This window comes from Eulemur rufifrons, chromosome 7 (assembly GCF_041146395.1).
Source record: "Eulemur rufifrons isolate Redbay chromosome 7, OSU_ERuf_1, whole genome shotgun sequence".
In the NCBI taxonomy this organism is placed as follows: domain Eukaryota; kingdom Metazoa; phylum Chordata; class Mammalia; order Primates; family Lemuridae; genus Eulemur; species Eulemur rufifrons.
The window spans coordinates 105,468,568-105,491,690 of record NC_090989.1 but is presented as its reverse complement, the minus strand read 5'-3'; the positions used below and the strand labels follow the sequence as shown (position 1 = coordinate 105,491,690).

General features: G+C 40.4%; 1 protein-coding gene across 1 annotated transcript; it reads left to right on the top strand.

Annotated features, from left to right (window-relative positions):
• The first annotated feature begins 17,013 nt into the window (after nucleotides 1-17,013).
• RAP2B (RAP2B, member of RAS oncogene family) lies at nucleotides 17,014-18,383 on the top strand. The gene has a single exon (XM_069473069.1). The coding sequence runs from the start codon at nucleotides 17,427-17,429 to the stop codon at nucleotides 17,976-17,978; it is 552 nt and encodes a 183-aa protein (XP_069329170.1). The 5' UTR covers nucleotides 17,014-17,426; the 3' UTR covers nucleotides 17,979-18,383.
• The last annotated feature ends 4,740 nt before the right edge of the window (nucleotides 18,384-23,123 follow it).

Here is a 23,123-nt window from a genome sequence, read left to right as displayed (position 1 = left end):
GCATCTGATTCAGATGTGAAACCACAGTGGAATCACGCAACTTCTGCATGGGCCTAATCTGGAAGCTAGATAGAGCCATCCAGACATTGGACAGCTCAAGTTAAAAATTAGTGTCCTTAAATAGTGCTGTTACTGTAGTATGAAAATGCCTTGCTGTGTGTTGTTTACAATCTTATAAATTGCTGCTCTCAATTATAAGAAATAGGGCCGGGCGCGGTGGCTCACGCCTGTAATCCTAGCACTCTGGGAGGCTGAGGTGGGCGGATCGTTTGAGCTCAGGAGTTCGAGACCAGCCTGAGCAAGAGCGAGACCCCACCTCTACTAAAAATAGAAAGAAATTATATGGACAGCTAAAAATATATATAGAAAAAATTAGCCGGGCATGGTGGCACATGCCTGTAGTCCCAGCTACTCGGGAGGCTGAGACAGGAGGATCGCTTGAGCTCAGGAGTTTGAGGTTGCTGTGAGCTAGGCTGATGCCACGGCACTCACTCTAGCCTGGGCAACAGAGCGAGACTCTGTCTCAAAAAAAAAAAAAAAAGAAATAGGTTTACCCTATTCTGCCTCACTTATAAAGAAAGATATAGAAATAAGGTAAAGGGCTTCATCCCAGAGGCTATAGTCCAATTATTTATTTTATAGTCATTCAACAAATATTTATTAAGCTCTTCTTAGTATATCCAGATATTTACTGATTTGGGCATTGGAGCGATAGACAATGTCCCTGTCCTTGTTAGGCATATAAGTGAGCAGGCAAATTAATAAATAAAAACATGATTACAGATTTGATAAGCGGAGTGAAACAACGTACATTTTGCGAAATGGCCTACATCAGAGAGTGACAAACTTTCCTGTGAAAGGCCACATAGACGGTCTGTGGACTATTCTATCTCTGTTGAAACTACTCTATTTTACCATTGTAGTCCAAAAGCAGCCACAGAGCCTGTAAATATGAATAGTCATGGTTGTGTTCTAATAAAAGTTTCTTTATAGACCTTAAAATTTGAATTTCTTATAATTTTCACATCATTAAATATTATTTATTTTAACCATTAAAAAAAGTTTAAAACTATTCTTAACTCATGAGCTATACAAAAAGAGAGGATCAGATTTGGCCTGCAGACATGCCCTTTATAGTAATTAACTCCTCGATATATGATTCAGGGAGAAGGGAGAGATGTTCCCTTAGCTAGAAGTTGACATGGCCTCTCTCAAGAGGTGACACCTTAGTGAAAGAGAGGAAAGCAGCTATGAGAAGAGCTGAAAGAAGAATGCCCCAGGCCGAAGAAGCAACAAATGAAAAGACCCTGAAGCAGCCGGAACTCCCAGAAACCTAATGTTGTACATAAAGATTTATTAAGGAATGAAATAGTTAAGATGAAAACCTTTAAAAAATATGTCCTATTGTCTTTGTGGGTATTGATCTCTGGTCTTCAGGTGATAACTTTTGTAGAAAGAGACGGCATAAATAGAGCATAAATAACCCTTCAATGAAGTTTTATATTCTCTTAATGTAATTGTCTCTGGCAAAGAAAAATAGGTTGATTTTTACTCTGTTGTATATGATTACTTGGCAGAGTAAAAGAAGCATCATTTAAAATCTTTATGTCAATTAAAATAAATTATCCTGTAGAAATGTGGATGCTCATTGAATAATTTTACTGTATGTCTGTGCCACTGAGTATGTAACCATATGTTTGCCAGCCAAATGTCATAATTCACTTGGTAGGATATACAGTGAAATCATGTGTAAAGATGAATAAAATATTCTCATTTGTATATACATTTAGAAGTCTATTCATCAGTGTTTTACTTAGGTATAAAACGCTTTTATGCTTGCACAGAATTGTAAAGGGGTTATCTGGGCAGTATGGTTGGAGAGCATCCACCAAAATGAATGACAAGAAATGCCCAAATACTATTTCATACAGTGGTTTTTCTGAACCCATACTTCATTTGTGATTTCAAGGCTTGGCATAAGAAAAGAAATCTGAAAAGATTACTTGCAGAGTACAGTCACCTTATGTGGGAGAGAGATGATTATTTCTGTCTATATTTTAAATCTGTGACAGAACTCCAAATCTTACCCAGATGCTGGTTAAGGGGAACATTTTCTTCATTTTAGAAATAATACCCACAGAACACACCCATCTGTCTGTTGTAAGAAAATGTCCAAGTCACATGTTTATCAAAAGAACCGAAAGTGTTAGTGAGAGCTAAAATATGCCAAGAAAAAAAAATCAAAGAAAATAGTGGGTAATAGTGTTTTAAAATGTGTTGCTGGTGAAAATGGTATCTAGGGTGTCTGTTACATGAAAAGTGCCTCCCGGCATATTACATTTATGATGTTGAAACAGTCATAAAAACAGAGCTATGAGATTCATCTCAGATGTGAAACAGAAAAATGTTGAATGATGTCATAAAATATTTGGTGCCTATTTCAAATTTGCACCAGGTGAACACACATATCTTAGTTTGCACAGGAACTTTTACCTTTGTTGCCTTACCTCATTGCATAGTTTAAGGACTTGCAATGTGGAGGAATTTTGGGTGTCTTAGCTTTTATAATGGATTATGATAATCTTTGGATATAACTTCAATTAAATTCAAAAATCACATATCTAATCCCATACAGGATCCTAAATATGACATGAATAAGACTTAAAAATTTCCCCTACATTTCATGTCCATCAGAAAAAGCAATCTCAAAAACTCTGATTTTAAGTAGGCAAGTTAAAAGCTATAATAGAGAGAGAAAGTGCTAAGGGAGGAGAGGAGAGGAAATGGTTAATTTAATTTTATTTTGGTTTTGTTTTTGAGATAGAGTCTCACTCTGTTGCCTGGGCTACAGTGCAGTGGTGTCATTATAGCTCACTGCAACCTCCAACTCCTGGGCTGAAGTGATCCTCCTACCTCAGCCTCCAGAGTATCTGGGATTATAGGTGCATGCCACCATGCCCAGCTAATTTTTCTATTTTTTTGTAGAATTGAGTTTTCCCTATGTTGCTGAGGCTAGTCTTGACTCTTGGCCTCCCAAAGTGCTCGGATTATAGATGTGAGCCCCAGAAATGGTTAATACTTATGGAAGAAATCTAGATTGTTTCGCAGATGAGCTGGCATTTGAGCTGCGCCTGCAACAAATGAAGATGCAAGGGGAAGCATTTTAATCTATGGAAAACAATTTTACAGGTTTTTGAGCAGGAAGTGTTCTGAGCAGTTCTGATTTGCTTTTGTTTTTCACATTTACAAAAAAAGTGTAAATTACAACAAACTTACAGAAAGTTACATACATCATAAATATTTGATTTCAGTATGTTCCTGAAAAAAACATCAGTATGATTCTCCTTCTCCCAAGTAAAAAATTAAAGCATTAGCAGAACTCTGGAAGTCCTTAAATCAGGCTGGCTTCATGGAAGAGAACAACTTGAGCATTTGCACAGAGCCTGGCACTGAGAAGGGTCCTCTGTTTGGCATAATGCTTTGCTGTTGCCATCTTGAAATTCATAATACTTTTTGAAAGAGGAATCCTGCATTTTCAGTTGGCACTGGGCTCCACAAATCATATAGGTTTTCCTGCCCCTTTCATTCTACAACATACCCAAATGTGCAGTTCTCCCTCCTAGAGCTAATCATAATTCTTTGATTTTCTTTATAGTTTACTCTCTAATTACACATATCTGAACAAAATAATTTAATTTTGCCTTTTACAATGTTACAGAAATAGAATCATTCAGTACGTATTTTGTTGTCTGGCTTTCTTCACTCAACATTATGTTTTTAAGAGTCATCCATATTGTGATTCATTCATTTTCTCAGTTATGTTTTTAATGAGCTCTAGCCATTAGCCTTACAGAGGATTGACTGGCACATGGAAGAGAGCAAGACTGGGGGCAAAGGGACCAGTGAGGAGGCTGGGCTAATTGACAATCACAACGTGAGAGCCTGGGACCTATACATAACACTGTAGGAAAATCTCTGCTCTCTAGAAACCAGTATTTCAGAACCTTAGACTTTTGGAACTACTGCAGATGTAGGACAAACTTAAAAATCTAAATCAATAGCAACAACAACAAAAAAGGCCTGCCCTGGGGCAAAGAAGCAAGTCCTGAGTATCCCAGCAACAAATGGTAGTGAACACAGTTCAATGAACCAAAAGTATTCCCAGCATGCTGTGTTGACCAAGAAAAAAGGAAGTGTTCCAATTGGATAGAATATGTGTGTATGTGTACATATGTATATTACATGTGTATATATACATTTATATACATGGGCATATGTATACATTTATATATACACATTCTTTTTTTGGCATGAAAGCATTGAGGTGTAGAAGTAGCATAAGATAAGAAATAAGGAAGCAATTTTTAAAAAGCAAAAAGAACAGAGATGATCTGAGGCTGTATAGTAAATCTGGCAGCAGTTGTGATTAGAAATTTATGGGGCAGGCCGGGCGCGGTGGCTCACGCCTGTAATCCTAGCACTCTGGGAGGCCGAGGTGGGCGGATCGTTTGAGCTCAGGAGTTCGAGACCAGCCTGAGCAAGAGCGAGACCCCGTCTCTACTAAAAATAGAAAGAAATCATATGGACAGCTAAAAATATATAGAGAAAAAATTAGCCGGGCATGGTGGCGCATGCCTGTAGTCCCAGCTACTCGGGAGGCTGAGACAGGAGGATCACTTGAGCTCAGGAGTTTGAGGTTGCTGTGAGCTAGGCTGACGCCACGGCACTCACTCTAGCCTGGGCAACAGAGTGAGACTCTGTCTCAAAAAAAAAAAAAAAAAAAAAAAAAAAAAAAAGAAATTTATGGGGCAATGAAAAGGAGAAAAGGGCTAGAGCAAAGTAAGACCAGACAACTCTGCAGAGTGTGCGGCAGACAGTAATCTCCGCCACGTACTCGCTATATCAGTGATTCAGTAACGGATGTGCATTCCCCCAGTGGGGCGTATTAAAATGACCCGAGACCTTCTAGTGGAAGACAGGACCTATCTGCATCAACAGAGAAATATTTTATTTAGTTTTTAGCCCACTAAAGACACATCAGACATTAGCATTCAGCATTCTGGGCAAGACATTCATTATTAAACACAAGTGACCTTAAATAACAAAACCATCTTCACTGCAGTAGAGTGCCAAGGCCATGTCACAGAGCCAGCTGTGTACAATGACACGTATTCTACACTAGTTCCAGTGAAAAATGAATGGCAAAGATATTTTTTAAAATTGTGCCAATCTTAAACAAATAAAGGAGTTCTGAAAAAGGTAAATGTAAAAATGATCATGAACAAATAATATTTGTCAAATTGACATATTTTGTGCCTTTATTATGTTTCAGGAACAGCATTAGGCAATTTCACATACATTGTTTTATCAACCTCACCACAGTCATTTATATACCCAATTTAGAGATATAGGACAGTGAAATTTAAAGCTGTATTAGTTATCTATTGCTGTATAACAGGTTACTCCAAAATTTAGCAGCTTAAAATAAAAAACATTTATCTCACATAGTTTCTGAGGGCCAGGACTCTGATGGCAGCTTAGCTGGGTGGTTCTGGCTCAGGGTCTCTCATGAGATTGAAGTCAAGCTGTCAGCTGGGCCAGTAGTCATTTAAATGCCGCAGGATTAGCTTCCAAGTTCATTTTCTTGATTGTTGGCAGGCCTCAGTTTCTCTCACCAGTTGGAACAAGGACCTCATTTCCCCCTCACTTGGTCCTCTCCACAGGGTTGCATGATGTCTGAAAGAAATGGCAGCTGGCTTCCCCCTGAGAGAGAAATTTAAGAGAGACAGAGTTCAAGACAGAAGCTGCAGTCTTTTATAATGTAATCTTAGAAGTGACACATCATCCCTTCTGTCATGTTCTATTGGTCATGCAGACCAACCCTGATGCACTGTGGGCGAAGGCTCTCCAAGGATGTGAATGCCAGCAGAGATTGGCGAGAGCCATCTTGGAGGCTGGCTACCACAGAAACTAAGTTGCCCAAAATTTTACCTAGAAAGTCAAATTTTAAAATTAATTCTGTCAGAGTAAATATCTAGTACTCTCTCTACTTCATATGAGTTGTACATGAGGAGTCAAAAACGTAAAAAATAGTCAAAAACGTAATTTTTTTCAGGTTTTTGTGTGAACCAAAGTTGGGTTGACTGCAACTTTCTATCATGTACACAAACTTGAAGACAAATAAAGCATTTTAAATGTAATTTTTAATGAAAAGATAAAAGATCGTATCTATCTCTCATCCAATATTTATTGAACAGGCATGAAAATATTATGTACAAATTTAGTTAACAGAACAATACTGAGTTTCTAAAGAATGGTTTGGTGCTTGGGGTAGATGCTATGGGCTGCCTTACCCAACACTATTCTCCATTTATTTCTCCTTTGTCTCCCTCTACTATGAAAGGCAGAAAAATTAGTTAAATACCAACTTTCCCAGCCTCCCTTACGGCTAAAGGGCATTCAATGCAGTGCTGGCCAAATAAATATAACTGGGAGTCTCCTGGAGTTTTTATTTTCTTGATAAAACAGAAGGCTCTCCTTGTGCATCCTTTGTTCTACCTTCCTAGGACACCTTCTTCCTGCCACAAAAGCAGACTTAATTTCTGGGAAGCATTTCTCTTAACTGAGCTATTGGATGAAGGCCAATTTCAGATTTCTTGTTATGTGATAAATAAACATTTATTTGTTTAGTTCCATCATCTCTTAGTTGGGTTTCCTAAGTAAAGCCATGAGTGTTTCTAATTCTTTCAATGTGAGATAACTTTAGAAGATATGAAAAAAAAAAAAAAAAAAAAAAACAAAACCAGCAAGTTCTGTGAAGATGAAGGGAGTGTTAGAAAACTTTTATGGCTTGTTGAGAAAACTTACTTCTAAACAAATTCTCATGTAAGCTAATTTCCTACATTATGCCAGCTGAGAGGTAAGACAACCACAATCATGTATCTTATTATTATTATTTTGCCTTAGTTTTTAACAACAGTATTGGAAGTCCAGACCACCTTGATTCCTCACAAATAGCACCTGGACCCCTTAGAGTTGCCTCGCTTGCCCTTTCTGACCAACCTCCTTGGCTGCTCTGTGGATTACACCATTGTCTTTGCTCATTATATTCAATTCTTTGCTGCAGCTGCCAGTGCCCAAAGTGACTATTACACTGATAGGATAAGTGACTGCTTACTGCTGTGGAGGTCTATCCCAGACCCTCTGTGGCTGCTGCAGCCACCAAAGCTGCAGACTCTGACATTGAACATTGCATGAGCTGTAGGTCCCAATGCTGCCCGTATCTTGCGATCTCAATGGCCAAGATATCTATTGCAGGCTCTTTCCCTAGGTAGACTCATTGGGGCAATCCCACGGGATAATCTAAGATGTAAACTCTACTTTAGACAGACATCTCCTTTTCTCTTTGATAACTTCTGTTGTCCTCGAATCACACTTATGAGCCTCAACTATCTCTTCTCTTTACCTTCCCAATAGTAACTTGGACCCTTACAGAATAGTGCATTTCCTGGCTTGATGTACTGGTCCTAGACCTTCCTTCCCTGGCTTGCCTGCATCTTAGAATAAAACAAGTTTAGGCTCAAGTTGGATACATAAAAGTCATAAGGTTGGTCTAATTTAACTGGTAGCTTTATATATCAATGAAAGTTTATCTGAATTAAACATAAAAAGAATAAGCTGACAGTTTAATATTTGGGAAAATGCATGGTCCTAGAGTGTTACCTGTTGCTTGCAGAGTACAAATAATGCTTGGAAAGTCAAAGAGAGTCTCTCTTGTCATATCCAACCTCCTCCTCCTTTTATTTACATTTAATGAAGGATCTTCTCAGAACCACAGGCTTATGTGAGGATAACAAAACTATCCTGTTTTTACACAATTATTCAGCTCCCTTCAGAGGAAATATAGTGGTATCTGTGACACTATTGTTATCTCCCAGCCCACCGAATAGTTCCCTCTCTGGGTCAGCCTATAGAAAGTATTATTCAAGATAGAAAATTTTTCTACATATGAAGTTTAATGAAAAAGTAGATTTTATCAGGCATGTAATATTCAGGATTCCCATTCCATTATTATAATGAATATACAATTTTAAATAGTGCTTATGCTTGGTATTCTATTCAAATCAAACACTTAAAAAGAGTTTAGAGAAAGGTTTGGACTGAAACCATGTCAGCAAAAGTCATTTTTTCTTTTTTTTTTTTTTTTGTCTGATAAAGACTTTGTAGCTTTGAGAGACTAAGTCATTTCCCAAACATGTTAGGACACACTTTAGAAAGAGTCTCTTTTAAGCCTCAGGAAAAACTTCAAGCAAAAGAGATAGAAGCCTGGGTATAAACTGACAAAGAAAGCAGAAATGTTAGTGATGCAGAAGTCACTGCTGGTGCTTTGAATGGTGCTGACACATAAGGGCACTGTGTGCAACAAAGAGGAAGATAGTTTCTGAAGAGTGACAAAACCATTTGGGAGAATGCAGCTGAAGCCCTTGATTCAATAGTTAATTGTGAAGACGAGCAGCCACGTTCTGCAGCCCCAGAGGTCATGAACCTGAACATGCTTTATCCCTCCTACAGGACAAACAGACAAACCACCCCAAACTAGGCAGCCATCAGGGGCTTTGCCAAGAAAGTAACTTCTTGGGCAACTTTTGACCTCAATAGCATTGCAACAGCATAAGCATAAGAGATATAAATATTCCCATCAAAAACCATTAACTAAGGAGGGAAAAATTCTTTGCTATATAGGTATTTAAAATATCTCTCTTATTTGACTTTTATTTCCTGAGCAGTAGTTTATAGAATATCTGAGGCTTAAATTGAATTATAAGTTAAAATAGGCACAAGAAAACTAGATCTAGTGGAATATGTAAATTAATTCTACCATAAAAAGACAAGAAGACTGTTAACCAGAATGTCAAGTTTTTGTTTGGGAGTAATTTGTTATTTTTATTTTATTCTTTCAGCTTTTCTATACATTCCAAATTTATTATAGTAAACATATACTACTTATCTAATTAAAAGATAATCAATGTTTTTCTTGTGACAGAATATCTCAGACAATAGCAACATTTTCTAGACAAATACTTAGCTACTCAAAATGACTCTTATGAGTTTTGATAGTCAAGGTTTTATTGTAATTTAGCATGCAGTAGAAAGAGAAACTCAAGAGACTACATAGGTAAGGTAGTTTTATTGAGTCTATTTAATTTACCATTAGTAATGGAATTTTTAATTACATACATCACAGGTTGATGTGCATATTTTTACTAAGGGTGTGGGCATATGAAAGAGACACAGTTCATTTTACAATTATTTATTTCCATGTGCTGAGAAAAAGCCTTCAGAAATTTTAACAGAATCTGATCTGAGAAACTTAATAGGAATTATTAACATCCTTTTTTTTTTTTTTTTTTTTTTGAGACAGGGTCCTGCCCTGTTGCCCAGGCTAGGGTGCAATGGCATAATCATAGCTCACTACAACCTCAAACTCTGGGCTCAAGTGATCTTCTTCTTGCTTCAGCCTATAGGAGTAACTGGGACTACAGGTGCTTGCCACCAAGCTTGGCTAACTTTTCTATTTTTGGTAGAGATGGGGTCTTGCTGTTGCCCAAGCTGGTCTCAAACTCCTGGCCTCAAACTCCTGGCCTCAAGTGATCCTCCTGCCTCTGCCTCCCAAAGTACTAGGATTATACGCATAAGTCACCACGCTCAGCTCAACATCCTTCTTAATAATAATAAAAACCCCTGAATTGGCATCTTCACAAACTCATGTAACCCAAATTTAGCAACCTAACAACTTCACAGGGTGCGCTGGACAGTCACTGTTAGAAACAATTTGATTTCTACTCAGGTTCCCAAACTCACATCTGGCCTCCCCTCTTTCAACAGGTGCCTTGCCATTTTTATTTACAGAGAGGAGGTTATTCGCAGTGTGAACTCTTTCAACTTTTCACCCTCTTGGCTCAGTTTTCAGGTCTCTTGGCTCTTCTTTCTTGTTTGAGAGGGAGGATGCTTCCCTCAGACTTGCCACCAGTATTATCAAACTCCTCTGCCCTTTCCTCAGAAACCTCTATTCAGAAGACATCTTACTGCTTGGATTTCAGTCTCACCATATCTTTACTGATGTTCTCCTTTCAGTTGAAAAGCAAAGCAAAATGTAACCATAAAAAAAGAAACCATAAAAATGCTAGAAGAAACACTGTATAAAATATCTTCCTATTTTTACCATGAAATCCATGAAGATAACCCACGAAGGAAGAGATATTTTAAAAATAGGAATAAAAAAAAAACAACTCAATAAAAAAGCATAAAGGAATCAAAGACTAATAGCAAACTGATAAAATTATTTGCAAGGCATATGACTGATTTAAGACTAGTATCCCCTTACATATTACATAACTGTAATCCATAATCAACAATCAATTACAAATCAATAACAAAGAGATGAGAAGGCCAATACAAAATGGCTTATACCTTAACTATTAGGAAGAAATTTTTCATTTTTTGTATAAAAATAGCAATATGAACATTTCACAAATTATACAGAATTACAGTCATATTGGTTGGTGTATAGTCCCTATTTGAGGGCATTTTACTATAGCTTATGGCTAAGAGTTATGACTACATCTAATGACAGGTTAGTAGTTCATTTTGATTAAAAGAACCTCCAGCAACAAATTTTTTTTTCTCAATATATGGTTTAAAAATTGGCAAACTATGGGCCTATGGGCCAAATGCAGCCTACCAGCTGTTTCCATAGAAAAGTATTATTGGAACCCAGCCATGCCCATTTATTTACATAATGTCTATGGCTGCTCTCATGGTACAAAGGCAGAATAGTTGCAACAGAGATGGTATGGCCTGCAAAACCTTCAGTATTTACTACTTGGCTCTTACAGAAAAGTTTGGACCACATATTTAGAAAATCTAGCTTATGTGGAACACAGAAACGTTTGTTCAGTTTTCCAAGATCACATCTTTTTAATTCCATAAAATTATAGTCTATCAAACCATGTTGAAAAACTTAAAAAAGAAAAAAAAAATTATAGTCTACAAGAAAGGCAATAAGGTTTTCTTTTAAGGACATAAATTCCTTAATGAAAAGGATTTTGTGATAATATGTCCATACTATAATAGTTGAATAATAGAACAATTATCTCCCTTTTATACATAAGTTTTAAAACAGATTTTTAAAAAACTTCAAAAGAGTTACAAACATCCATGATAGAACTGAATATAACAATCACTGAATTATTAAATAGACTGAATATTACAGTTTTGTGTGCTATCTTCCTAAGCCACCACACATAGATCCTTTCCTCTATCTTCTCATTGCTACATTATCTAACAGAGGCCAATAAAACAGAACCCCCTTTAGGCAGATTCCTTAAACCAGACCCTATTGCTGGTTTACAAAGAAAAACTTACAAAAGAAACTTCCTTTCCCCCAAGAGAGAGTCTCATTGTCTCCATCAAAACCACAAAGTCTGAAAGACTGGCCGGAGCCACCGCTGCAGAAGGGGCGATAGGCTTCGATTGTGCATCAGGGGAAGTGGTGGACCCTTGTTTCTCCAGGAGAAGAGGGGGCTGCTTTAATCTGGTGCTTGGTGAGAAAAAAGAAAGTGAGAGGAAAATTCTTTTTAATGGAGCCAAGCAATTTCTCTCATACTTGCTATATTTGGTTCTCTGGAACAGAAGGTTCTGAGGAGACAAATCTTAGGCAGACTGGGATTTGAAATTGAGCTTTCAACTAAGAAAAACAGGATCAATGAAATCTCTCTAAAATTTCCCTTGAGCGAGAGCACATTCATCATATAAAAGTTGTGCATAAGCGAGTTGTGCTCTTTTCTCTACAGATCAGGGTGTCAGGCAAATCTAAGACCTGAAAGAAAAGGTCAGATCATTTATCATAGAAAGGAGGAACTTTTTCTTTTTTTTTTTTTTAAAATCAGGTATAAGACTGAAAATAAGCCAAACCATTAGGGAGAGTTTATGACAGAACTCAAACCTACTGTTTGTGGTAAACCTGGGTGACACTTTAGCCCAGCGTGATTTCTCCACAGAGACATGAATGGTTTCCATTATAAAAATTAACATCCTATATTAATTTATATGTTGAGGTCATTATTAAATATTAAACCAACAAACGCTCTTGAGACAATAACTATTTTGATTCTATTTCTTTCTTCTAGTCTATCAAAAAGTTCGCAGAAAGCTTGAATGATTTTAAGAGGTTATTTAATTTAAAATTTAAGACTCTCCTACATATCTTCATTGAAGAGTAATCAAAATAGGAATAAGGAACTAGAGTACAAGTTATATAGACAAGACAATGAAATTATAAAACTAGGTAAATCTTTGTTTAGTTATCATACTAGGATTTTAAGATATTAAGACATAAAGATACAAAATCTCATTACAAATAATTTTTCTTACAAGATGGTTGCCCAAAGTATAATATGAATAGTATGTAGTAGTGTGAAATGTAATATTATTTAATAATATTAGTATGTAATATGTTGGTTACCCAAGTGTAATCTGAATAGTATGAATAGCATGAAACAATAATGATGATTTGGCTGACTTAAAAAATATTTTTAGGAACATTAGTGGAGATTATTTAAAAAGGACCACTGATAAAATAAAATATCCTAAGTCTACTAGGGGATACATGGTTATACTATAACATTTTTAGTCATTTAATGAATATTTATTGAGAATTCTGTAAAGCACAATTAATATCACACTTCTTTAAAATAATGATCCATGGTCACCATCAACTTACCTTTGGTGTTTTCAAAATGAGAAATATTTGTTTAGAATTGTTTACATATAGGTAGCACCAGCTAAAACTATGAACATTATGAAATAAACCTCTACTAAACGTTGTACAAATGAAGAGGACAAGTAGGTACTTATTTTCTTGAGGACTTAAAAGATTCATTTTCTAACAAATCTTCCAATTCTTTGAAGGCCCAACCCCAGTGTCTTAGAAGGAGCTGAGCAGTACCACTGTGTGAGCAAAGATCATACCCTGTTTATTTAACATTTCGGTATCAAAGGTTAAACTGTCTTTACCAGGTAGCTTTTACTTTAGATTGTTTTCCAGAAATCCTTTTTCACGTTATCTGGAAATGTTAAGTCTTCTTCAGAGAAAGGATTTATCCACTGGCTGCTTTGGTATCTTTCCTCAAGATAGCATTGATTTAGCGTTTCCACCCAAAGTAAGAGTAGACTTTGACCATTCTAGCGTATTTGTAACTTCACAAAAGAGATTAAAACATTGGTATCCATTTTTCTATGGATCTAGGAAATGATTTACCACAGAGTTTGGAAAAGAAATAAAATACTATTTACATATTCATCAATATATACTTATTGAGAACCTTCTACTTTACCAGGTGCTATGAGGAACAGAGGTTGCTCCAAAGATACACCCTGGACCCTGCCCTGGAGTATCACATGGTGCTTAGGGTGACCAGACCTAGACATGTAAAGCATGATGGTACGGGATAGATAATGACTCATGCTGTAAGTGGGAGCAGAAAAAGACTCCCAACAGATTTCACAGGAGGAAGTAACCAACCTTAAAAAATTGTACAACAACAATTTTCATTGCCTCATTTTGAATCCCAAAACCCCCATCTAAATCTTTCTGTGGAAGACTGAATGCATCAAAAAATTGCTATTGAAGAAGCCCTAATAAAAAGTATTCATACTGTGGCATCTTTCTGGTACTGAAGAGGCCATCGAGGTTCAGTAACACCTGTCCACATGGTTAGGTTACCTGGAGTCCTGAGGATGTACACTTCCAGATGGGGCTGTCTAAGTGCCTGGGTCTGGGTAGTAATTTGACACATGTATGGGATGCTACAGCTTTAAAAGCATGTTGCCATCTATTATCTGTTAATTATTATCCCCACAGACAGCCTGGCACCATGGTAAGTGCAGTTGGGACACAGGGTTCTAATTCTGCTCAGCTCTCTCTGCTGTAAAATGAGGCATTTGGTGACTAGATTCTCCCCAAGGTTCCCTGTGTAGCTAGCTGGGTAGGGCAATTTTTATTATCATCATTTTATAGATAGGGAAACTAAGGTTAGGAGAGCTTAAGGGACCTGCCCAAGGCCCCAGATAATAACTGATATCCAATACTTGAGATTAGATACCAGGCCTATAAGGACAAAGCATTTTCTTCTATATCATCCTCAGAACCACACCTAACATTTGTGGACAACAGTACAAATAGAGGCCCACATAGCATTAACCTAAGTATTCAAGTTATAAATCAAGATAACAAACTGTTAAACAAAATATGATCTGTCCTCCCGCCTTGAGAAATACCTCCTCACAAGGAAATGGATAGCCAAGTGTGAATTATGAATTCTTGAACGCCTCCAAGGGCCAGGCTGGAAAGTGTCAGGGAAGATAAAGCTGACCCTCACTGACCCCTCTTCCTGCACTTGGAGAGCCCCAAAGCACCTGGGAATGCACACCTCAGCCCACACGTCCAAATACAGTCCATACCCTAACAAAAAGCCATTTCTTGGACACAGGGGTGAGTTCAGAGGCCCAAGCAGATCCCGGAAGCAGGTTTGATACCATTCGAGCAGGGCATTCAGAGTTCTATCTGGAGTGTAGTCCAGAAGACGATTTAGGCTCCAGATGGGCCATCATGTTGACCCGGAGAGGGGCACTGCCAGAGGAGAGCCAAAGGGTAGCTGTGGGTAGAGGTCCCTCTTGCTTGAGTTTAAGAGGCAGTCTGACCACATTGCCTCCAGGTTTAAGCTAAGAAAGAATAAAATATGAGAACTGTCTTGTAACAAGGAAGTATAGCCTAGTGGTTATGAGACCAGGCTCTGCAGACAAATATCTGGGTTGGAGTCTTGTCCACGTCCTAGCTGTGACATCTCAGGCAAGTTACTGATCCTCTCAGGGCTTCAGTTGCCTCATCTTTAAAATGGGTGTAATTATTACGCAGAATAACAGATAGTACATGTAAAACATTTGGCAGACATTAAACATTGGATGAATGTTGACAAGGTTCTCTACAGCTGTATTAGGTGAATTTGCCTCAGAGACGTTTTTTTTGGAGAATTGTATAAGCATAATTATATCCAAGCCCTCTCTCCACTAACCGGAGGGACTCGGTGCAGGGGCAAGCACCACCCACCTCACCCAAAGAACCTGCTGCGGCCCACGTCTCGTCTGGCCCGGTGCCCAAGGACGTCAAGCTGCGGACTCGCACTTTAGGAGCCTTAACCAGGAGTTTGGAGAAGGCAGTGAGTCACGGCAGGGCTAGGAACTGAAACCAAGTGTCAGCACACTGCCTGGCTTATCCCTCTGATGCCGTCGGTCAAACCAGTGGGCAGTGGCATTGGCGAAGAAAGGCAGGACACCGAGCCAGGGTTGACGCAGCTCGGTGGTCCCCCCGCCCCCTTCGCCCTGGAGCTCCCGCTGCCAGAGCTAAGTCTGCAGACAGGTCTTGACATCTCTCCTCGGCGAGGAACGAGAGAGACTCAGAACAAGTCGAGGCATCTCCCTCTCACCTCCCGTGAGTAGGAGACGAGCCAAGTCTAGCGATTGCTCGCCCGACAGCGAAGACGTTTCCTACGAAGCAAGCCTGGACATTCCCCCACCCCTCCCGGTGAAACGAATTCCAAGCGGCCCATTTCTCATCCTAGCCCCAGCCCCCTCCGTGCAAAAAACTTGGAAACTGTGGTTTCTTGCGGACCAAAAACTGTGATTAGCCCTTTCTGCTCCCTTTAAGGGACAGTCGTGACTGGGCACGAGAAGTCAGAATCTCTCGAAAACACTAACAAAGAACTATATTTAGGTCTAAGCTCTCCGCCTAAATTCCTCTTGTTTTTTCACTTTAGCTTCAAAACGACTGGGTTGGGAAAGTGGGAGGAAGAGGGCGGGGGAGCAGCGGAGAAAGAACAGCTGTGCCTCCGCCTCTCAGCTCAATCTCTATAAATAACCAATCGCGAGCGAAGACTACTTTTTAGCCAATGAAGCAGCCCAAACTGATAAAAGCTTGGCGGCAGCCAATGGGAGGACACTTGGGGGTGTGAGACTCGCACCCCGGGACCAATGAGTGCGGAGTCTGGGAGAGGTAATTTGAGCAGGAGTGTGGGTGTGTGGTGCAAAAGCTTCCTACTTCCAAGCCCGAAAACCTGCTCTGCGACTGAGCATGCCCTGACTGACAGTGGGCGCCGCTGAGCCTTCTGGATTGGGAAGTGATCCGATCTCCGGGTTTTGACCACAGCCGAATGGGGGGGGTGGGGTAGGTAGGACCCGGAGGGACCCTACCCGGACTGAGCTCGGACACACGAGGCTACCCCTTCCCTAATCTGGGCAGTGTCTCAGGCCCACCGTCCCTCCCGTTTTCTTTGTCCGCGGGAAGCAGTGCGAAGAGCCGGCCAGCGACGGCGGAGTGGCGTTTCTGTTGCGAACGGTTTAGAAAGAGCTGTGGGGCGTGGATGCTCCGCCCATCGCTCACTCACTTGGCTGCACCAAAATGCCCTCTGGGTTTCCGGCCCGAGGAACACCCGCCCGGGGCGTGTTGAATGGCATCCCCCAGCCTCTGGTAACCGGAGCTGGCAAGCCCACAGCCGACTCCACCCCTGAGCCGGCTCGCCGCGCCCACGCGCTCCTCGCAGAGCCATCGCCCTTGCGCACGGACTCCAGAGCCGTGAAAGAAAGCGGCCTCCGTCCTCCCATCTGAGCTTTCCCAGCCCCGTACACACAACACACACCTCTCACCTCCTCTCCCCCATTCAGTTCCCGGACTCGCGCCACTCCCGAGCCCGGACTCGAATCGAAGAGCCCCGCCCCCGGCCCCGCCTCCGCCCGGCCCCTCAGAAAACCAGGAGCGGCAGCTCGGGCGGGGCGCAGCCGGCCGCACACTGGGCATGCTCGCCGGGGCGGGGAGGGCCGGGCTGCGCGCGGCGAGTAGGAAGCCCTCGCCCAGCAGAGGCTGCAGGAGAGAGCGCGATGGGCCGCGGCGGTGGGCGCACGTTCCGCGGGGACTCATGCCACGCGCGTCCCGACCCAACGCGCAATTAGCAGCCTCCTCCACAGCCCTCCACCACCGCCTCCCCACCGTCTCGGGCAGCCGCGGTGAGAAGCTCCAGCCGTCGCCTCGCACAAGCGGCCGTCATTGTCCTCCCGGTGCGCCGCCAGGGCTGCCGTTGCCGCCGCGGACTGCTGCGGGCCCGGGACCCGCGCCCCAGGGACTAGCTGCCGCCGCCGGCTGGCCCGGCGTCCGGCCCCTGCTTGGTGATTTCTGCGCCCTGTGCTCCCCGTCGTCCTCTCCTGGGTTTTTCCTGCGGAGCTGAGGAAGGAGAGAAGTCCAGCCGCCAAACACAGCCTTCCCCGGCGCGCAGCCCCGACGGGGCCGCGGCTGGCGCGGCGAGAGCGCTGACGGAGCCATGAGAGAGTACAAAGTGGTGGTGCTGGGCTCGGGCGGCGTGGGCAAGTCCGCGCTCACCGTGCAGTTCGTGACCGGCTCTTTCATCGAGAAGTACGACCCAACCATCGAGGACTTCTACCGCAAGGAGATTGAAGTGGACTCGTCGCCGTCGGTGCTGGAGATACTGGACACAGCGGGAACAGAGCAGTTCGCGTCCATGCGGGACCTGTACATCAAGAATGGCCAGGGCTTCATCCTCGTCTACAGCCTCGTCAACCAGCAGAGCTTCCAGGACATCAAGCCCATGCGGGACCAGATCATCCGGGTGAAGCGGTACGAGCGCGTGCCCATGATCCTGGTAGGCAACAAGGTGGACCTGGAGGGCGAGCGCGAGGTCTCATACGGCGAGGGCAAGGCCCTGGCCGAGGAGTGGAGCTGCCCCTTCATGGAGACGTCGGCCAAAAACAAAGCCTCGGTGGACGAGCTGTTTGCCGAGATCGTGCGGCAGATGAACTATGCGGCGCAGCCCAACGGCGACGAGGGCTGCTGCTCCGCCTGCGTGATCCTCTGAGGCGCCCGCGGTCGCCGCGCGCCGGCCGCGTTTTTCGCACAAAAGCCAAACGCACCCGACTCTCTAAATGTGATTTCTCTTACTTTGAGATTGGAGACGACTTTGCATTGGCCAGGATGTCCCGGAGCCCGGCTGGCCTCTGCGGCCTGCGTCCCCTGCCTCCATCCCATGTCCGAGGGGGTGTCCCGTCCTGACCATCCGAGACCCTGGTGGAAATGTGGCTCTTTGCAGCATGTACGTTTCTCATTGATTTTGGTTGACGCATATTTCCCGTTTAAGTAGCCATTAGGGCGCAGTATCGGCACCTTGACACCCGGCAAGCAAAAGTTTCAGCCTGGAAAAAAAAAATGGGGGGGGAGGGGTGGAAGAAAAGGAGAGAAAGAAAGTGGAAAGGTTTTTTTGTGTGTGTGGTTTTTTTTTTTTTTTTTTTTTTTTGGTTTTTTGGGTTTTTTGTTTTTTTGTTTTTGGTCAACAGCCGTTTTCTACTTCCAAGTTTTAAATACATGGAAGGAAGTCCAGGAGAACCATATGAAGGAGCAGGAGGAGAGGAAGAAACTTTTGTTTTTTACTTGTTTTCCAGGAGTAGCTGGAAATTAAGATCGGGTTCCTTTTCTGCCAGCTTGGAAGGGCAACCCCGTGACTGATTGCGATTCTGAGGATGTCTATGCAAAGTTGGATTCTTGTTACAGTGTATCCAATCTGAAGTATTGCACATCTGAACTGGGACTGTTAACACTGATGCCAATACAGTGTGGGGTGCCAGAAAGTGTCTGCTGATATTTGTGGAAAAAAAAATCTATTTTGTTTACCTACTGTATCAAAGGGGAGTCTGGGGGAGAACGGTAGTATTTTTTTTTATCAGCTGTGAAAAAAATGTTACAGATCTGCACATTTTTGTGTGTACTATTGTGCGTGTGAGTGTGTGTGGTTATTTTTTTTAAGTTTAGCTTTTTGGGTTTTTTTGTTTTTGTTTTTTTGGGCAGTAACAGATTTTAATGACTAGCTTTTTAAAATACAGTACAAAGACTTTGTAAATGTGATTCAGGGCTCCCAGCACCCCTGTGTCTGCAGAGTGCCTTCAAAACTCAGCTGTTCCAGCCGGTGCCAACCTGTGAACTTCCCACCATATCCCAGAATCTGCTATTCCCCAAACCACTTCCCAGTTTCCTTTCAGTAATCTTCCTGAAGGAGCCAGGACAATAGGGCCTGTTGTTTGGTGAATTTCTTTATCATTTTCAGCCTTTAAAATGTAATTTCCATGTCTTGCAATGAATGTTTCATTTTTTTTTTTTTTTTTTTGCTTCATTTTGTTCAAATTTTCAGGTATTTAGCTCCCCTTTTATATTATTTTTAAATGTTTTTTGATTATTTGTTATAGGGTGTTCCTCCAGAAGCAAAGAGCAAAATTTTGCTGTTGTGATATGTACCAAGAAAATTTAACTAATTGTAATTTTTAATTCCATGCGTTTAATCATTGTCTCTTCATTTTAAGACTTTTAATACAAATGTCATTTTTAAAGAAACAAACCCAAAACTATTGTTTGTGTTTCTGTGTTTCATATTTAGTAATTTAATACAGTATCATGATAGTATTACGGCTGAGGTGGACAGGGGCAGGTATATGATGCCCTCAAGAGTTTTTTGTCAAATTTTTGAAGACAGAAGGTATATCATTCACAAGTTGAGTGACATTACAACCAACTTCTTAAATATGTAGAAAATCATCTAGGTCTAGGAAGCCCGGGGTATGGCCATACCCTCTGATTAGAAGGTGAGCCAGGGATACTGAATCTGTTCTGCTGACATGGAAAGATTTACCTCACTGTAGGTAGGGAAAGGGAGAAACCAACCACTTATGTTAGATCTGGAAAAGTAACCAAGTAACCATTCATCTGGCAAGGTAGGGTAGCACTTTTTAATTTTCTTTCTTTTTTTTTTTCCTGTTTATGTCACACAACAAAATAAAAATATGTTTGGGGAAGATGGTTTCCAATTCTGAAGTCACCTAGTGATAATTTTTATAGTACATTTGTACGGGTGGTAGATAATATCTCAACCCTTTTGAAGTTTTGATTTGGAAATAGATTTAAAAAGAAAACAGGCTAAGACAATTTCCCTGCTCTCATGGCATGCTGCATTATTTTGTGGACCATATTTGACCTTATAAGTTTTTTTTTCTAACAGTAGGAGGCAGTGTGAGCTTTTTTTCTTAAGGAGGTCTTTAGTCAATAATACAACCTCTACAGAATAAAAGAAAGTATATGTCCATATATATGAAGAGTGCTTGATATACCTTAGGTCTGTGAAGTGTAGCTGAAATCTGAAGCGTCTTTTGACAAAATGATTTATTCACTTGACAAAACCAAAAAAATTTACAGATGCAGGTTTCTTTAAAGCTGTATTAACATATCTTGCCTTAAAATGTGGTGGTTGTTTTTTTTTTTTTTTTGCCCAGGAGGCATCTCAGTATTCCAGTGGGGGGAGGGGGGGGAGTAGAGAATTTTGCCTGAGATAGTCTTATTGCCACTTTTTTCACTCTGCTCTCACTTATGTTATCAAACACAATTGGGAGGCAATAGTATAAATATTCTATATGTAAAAATTAAGAGAAACTGCTCAAATTTATGCCTTTGTAAAAATTCTTTCTTACATTTGAGTATATTTAGTTGCTTAGTAGATCTAAAGTGCTGAAAATTCTGAAGATGTGTCAAGTACTATCTGGAGGATTTTTTAAAAAGGCATTTCGCATTTGACTGTCTTTTAAAAAAAATTTTGGAAGCCTTTTGACAAAATGCTGCCAAGTATCTAACTAATTTAAGAAATGTATATATATAATGACGGGAAATATTTGGAAGTGGAAAATTGGATATGAAATAGGTTGCTGGATGTATTAATCACCTTTGCACAGGATTAAATTCTTTATGGGTCTAGGATGGCAGAGCAGAAGATTTTATATGCTTTTAGTGAGTACTGTAAAATAAATGCTTTTTGGATTCTCAGTGAAAGCAATCTTGTGTGTGCCTGGAAGCAAGAAAATAGTTCTGAGGTTTTTGGCTTTATCTACTATTTTTTTGACAAAATTAATAGAAATTAGGTACATTCCTTTTTTTTTCTTAAGAAAAAAGTGTTTCTAGGAGTATGTCAGTTTATTTGGCTAGTAAGAACGCTTTCTAATATTATGATGTGAAAAGAGATAAGAGCATTTGTTTCAATGAAAATGTTGGGCTGACTTAAGCGTTAAAGGAAGTGAGTCAGGGAGGGAGGAGTTTGTTGTAAGTCAATCACCTGGCAACACAGTAATTGGGTGGGAAAGGAGTCTTTCTTTGGGGGAGCAAAAACAGACTTTTAAACTTGACCCCTGCTGTTTTCTAATGGCTTTGCCTTTTGGTCTCTTGACAGGCATCCCGGTTTGGGTTTTATGTAGTGTCAAAGGATTATTTTTGTTCTCCTTTTGTAGTAGCCTCAGGAAAGTTAAAGGTATCATCTTAAGTCTAACACTTTTGTCTTTGGGAGTTACAGTTCTAAGGTAAAACAATTTGCATGTTGTTAACTGTTGAAATACACTTCATTGAATCACATTTTGGGACCAGATCTATTTGAGGTAAGAATTATTTAAATGTACAAGACTTAGGAATCCTAAAATGCCTCATCTAATTGAATTAGTCAGGTAGTTCTGTTATTGCACCCCTTTTTGAATGGGCACCCCCCTTTCTCTCAGGGGGAATGGGAGAGAAAGCTGTATGTAGCGGCCAGTCTTGAGAAATAGATGGCAAAATGCCTGCACCTTAACTGTCATAAAAACATGAATTTATTTGTCACAACAGCCAGAATACATTCCTACATTATAAATATGAAGAGAATCAAGATTTAATTTGGAGATCACCACTGTGAAAATAATATCAAACATTTGTCACAGTGTCTGCTTAATAGGGAAAAGCTAGCTAATACACATTTTTGTCTATGTAAAATGTAAATTTTAAAATACTACTAATGTGGTATCTCAATTATAGTATTTTATTCAGACCACTAGGAATGATTGAATGCAATTAATTAATCGTATTGCTAGTTCTAAATAAGATAGTTGATCTAGTAACAGTAGAATTTTGAAGTTTTGAGAATTTGGTCCAGAGGTTCTCAAACTTGACTACGTATCAAAATCACCTGGGTATTAAAACACGTTGGTGGACTCCTCCTTCACTTTCTTATTCAGTGGGTCTGGGTAGAGTCTCAATTTTCATTTCTAACATATTTCCAGGTGATTACCATGTTGCTGTTCTAGGGACCACACTTTGAGAACTAAGGATCTAGTCCAAACTCCAAATGAGTACTATACCGAGAGTCACCTAGGTACTCAGAGACACAGACTTAAGATCCATGTCACACATTTTAAGAGTGCTGTCTACCACAGTCACAGAATTAATCTTTATTGACGTCTACAGCTGAAGAGAGCATACACCATTTATACTGTTTTGCATGTGGAGTGGGAGGGTAGACTCATTCAATACAGGTAGAGCTTTTTTAAATCATTTTTACATGAAGAGTTTGGCTGTGCTTTTCCACGTTAACCCAGAAATTGACTTTAAATGAGAAAATGATTAGAATAGGGGCAGAGCTTAATAAGTAATCAGAATCTACATTCCCTTCCCCTGCAAAAAGAAAAAACTTTGAAAGAAATATCTTCAAAAGGGATGCTTCAAAGAATTTGTCTTCTCTTCAAGATTAAAAGGCACAGATTTTAACTTTCATGCTTTCTAGAAAGGATTCTAGAAAAAAATGTATCAGAGAATTTAAATCTTCAGGTCATGGTCAGCACACATGTATATCTATAGACATAACACTCAGTTTCTTAGCCAGACTTCCATGTGTTAGTTAATTCAGTCTCATGTATACAGTTATACTGTTACCCATTCTGGGAAAGTACATATCACACACCTGTGCCATGCATTTTGTTTTGTTATACATCTTAGTTCCCATGGAAGTTCCCAGAATTCTATGTTAAAGATCTGGGTTTTAAAGGTAGTTTGGGGGGCTTCTGAAGAACAGTAGTAGAGATCTAATTACAAATAGTAGAGTTACTCATTTCAAATTTCTCTTACAATTCAGAGTTTAGTACCAGTTTGTAGGCTGAGGGATTAATAGCTACTA

What these genes read in the sequence shown, in the direction of transcription:
- RAP2B (XM_069473069.1), top strand. Translation starts at nt 17,427, where the DNA reads ATGAGAGAGTACAAAGTGGTGGTGCTGGGCTCGGGCGGCGTGGGCAAG.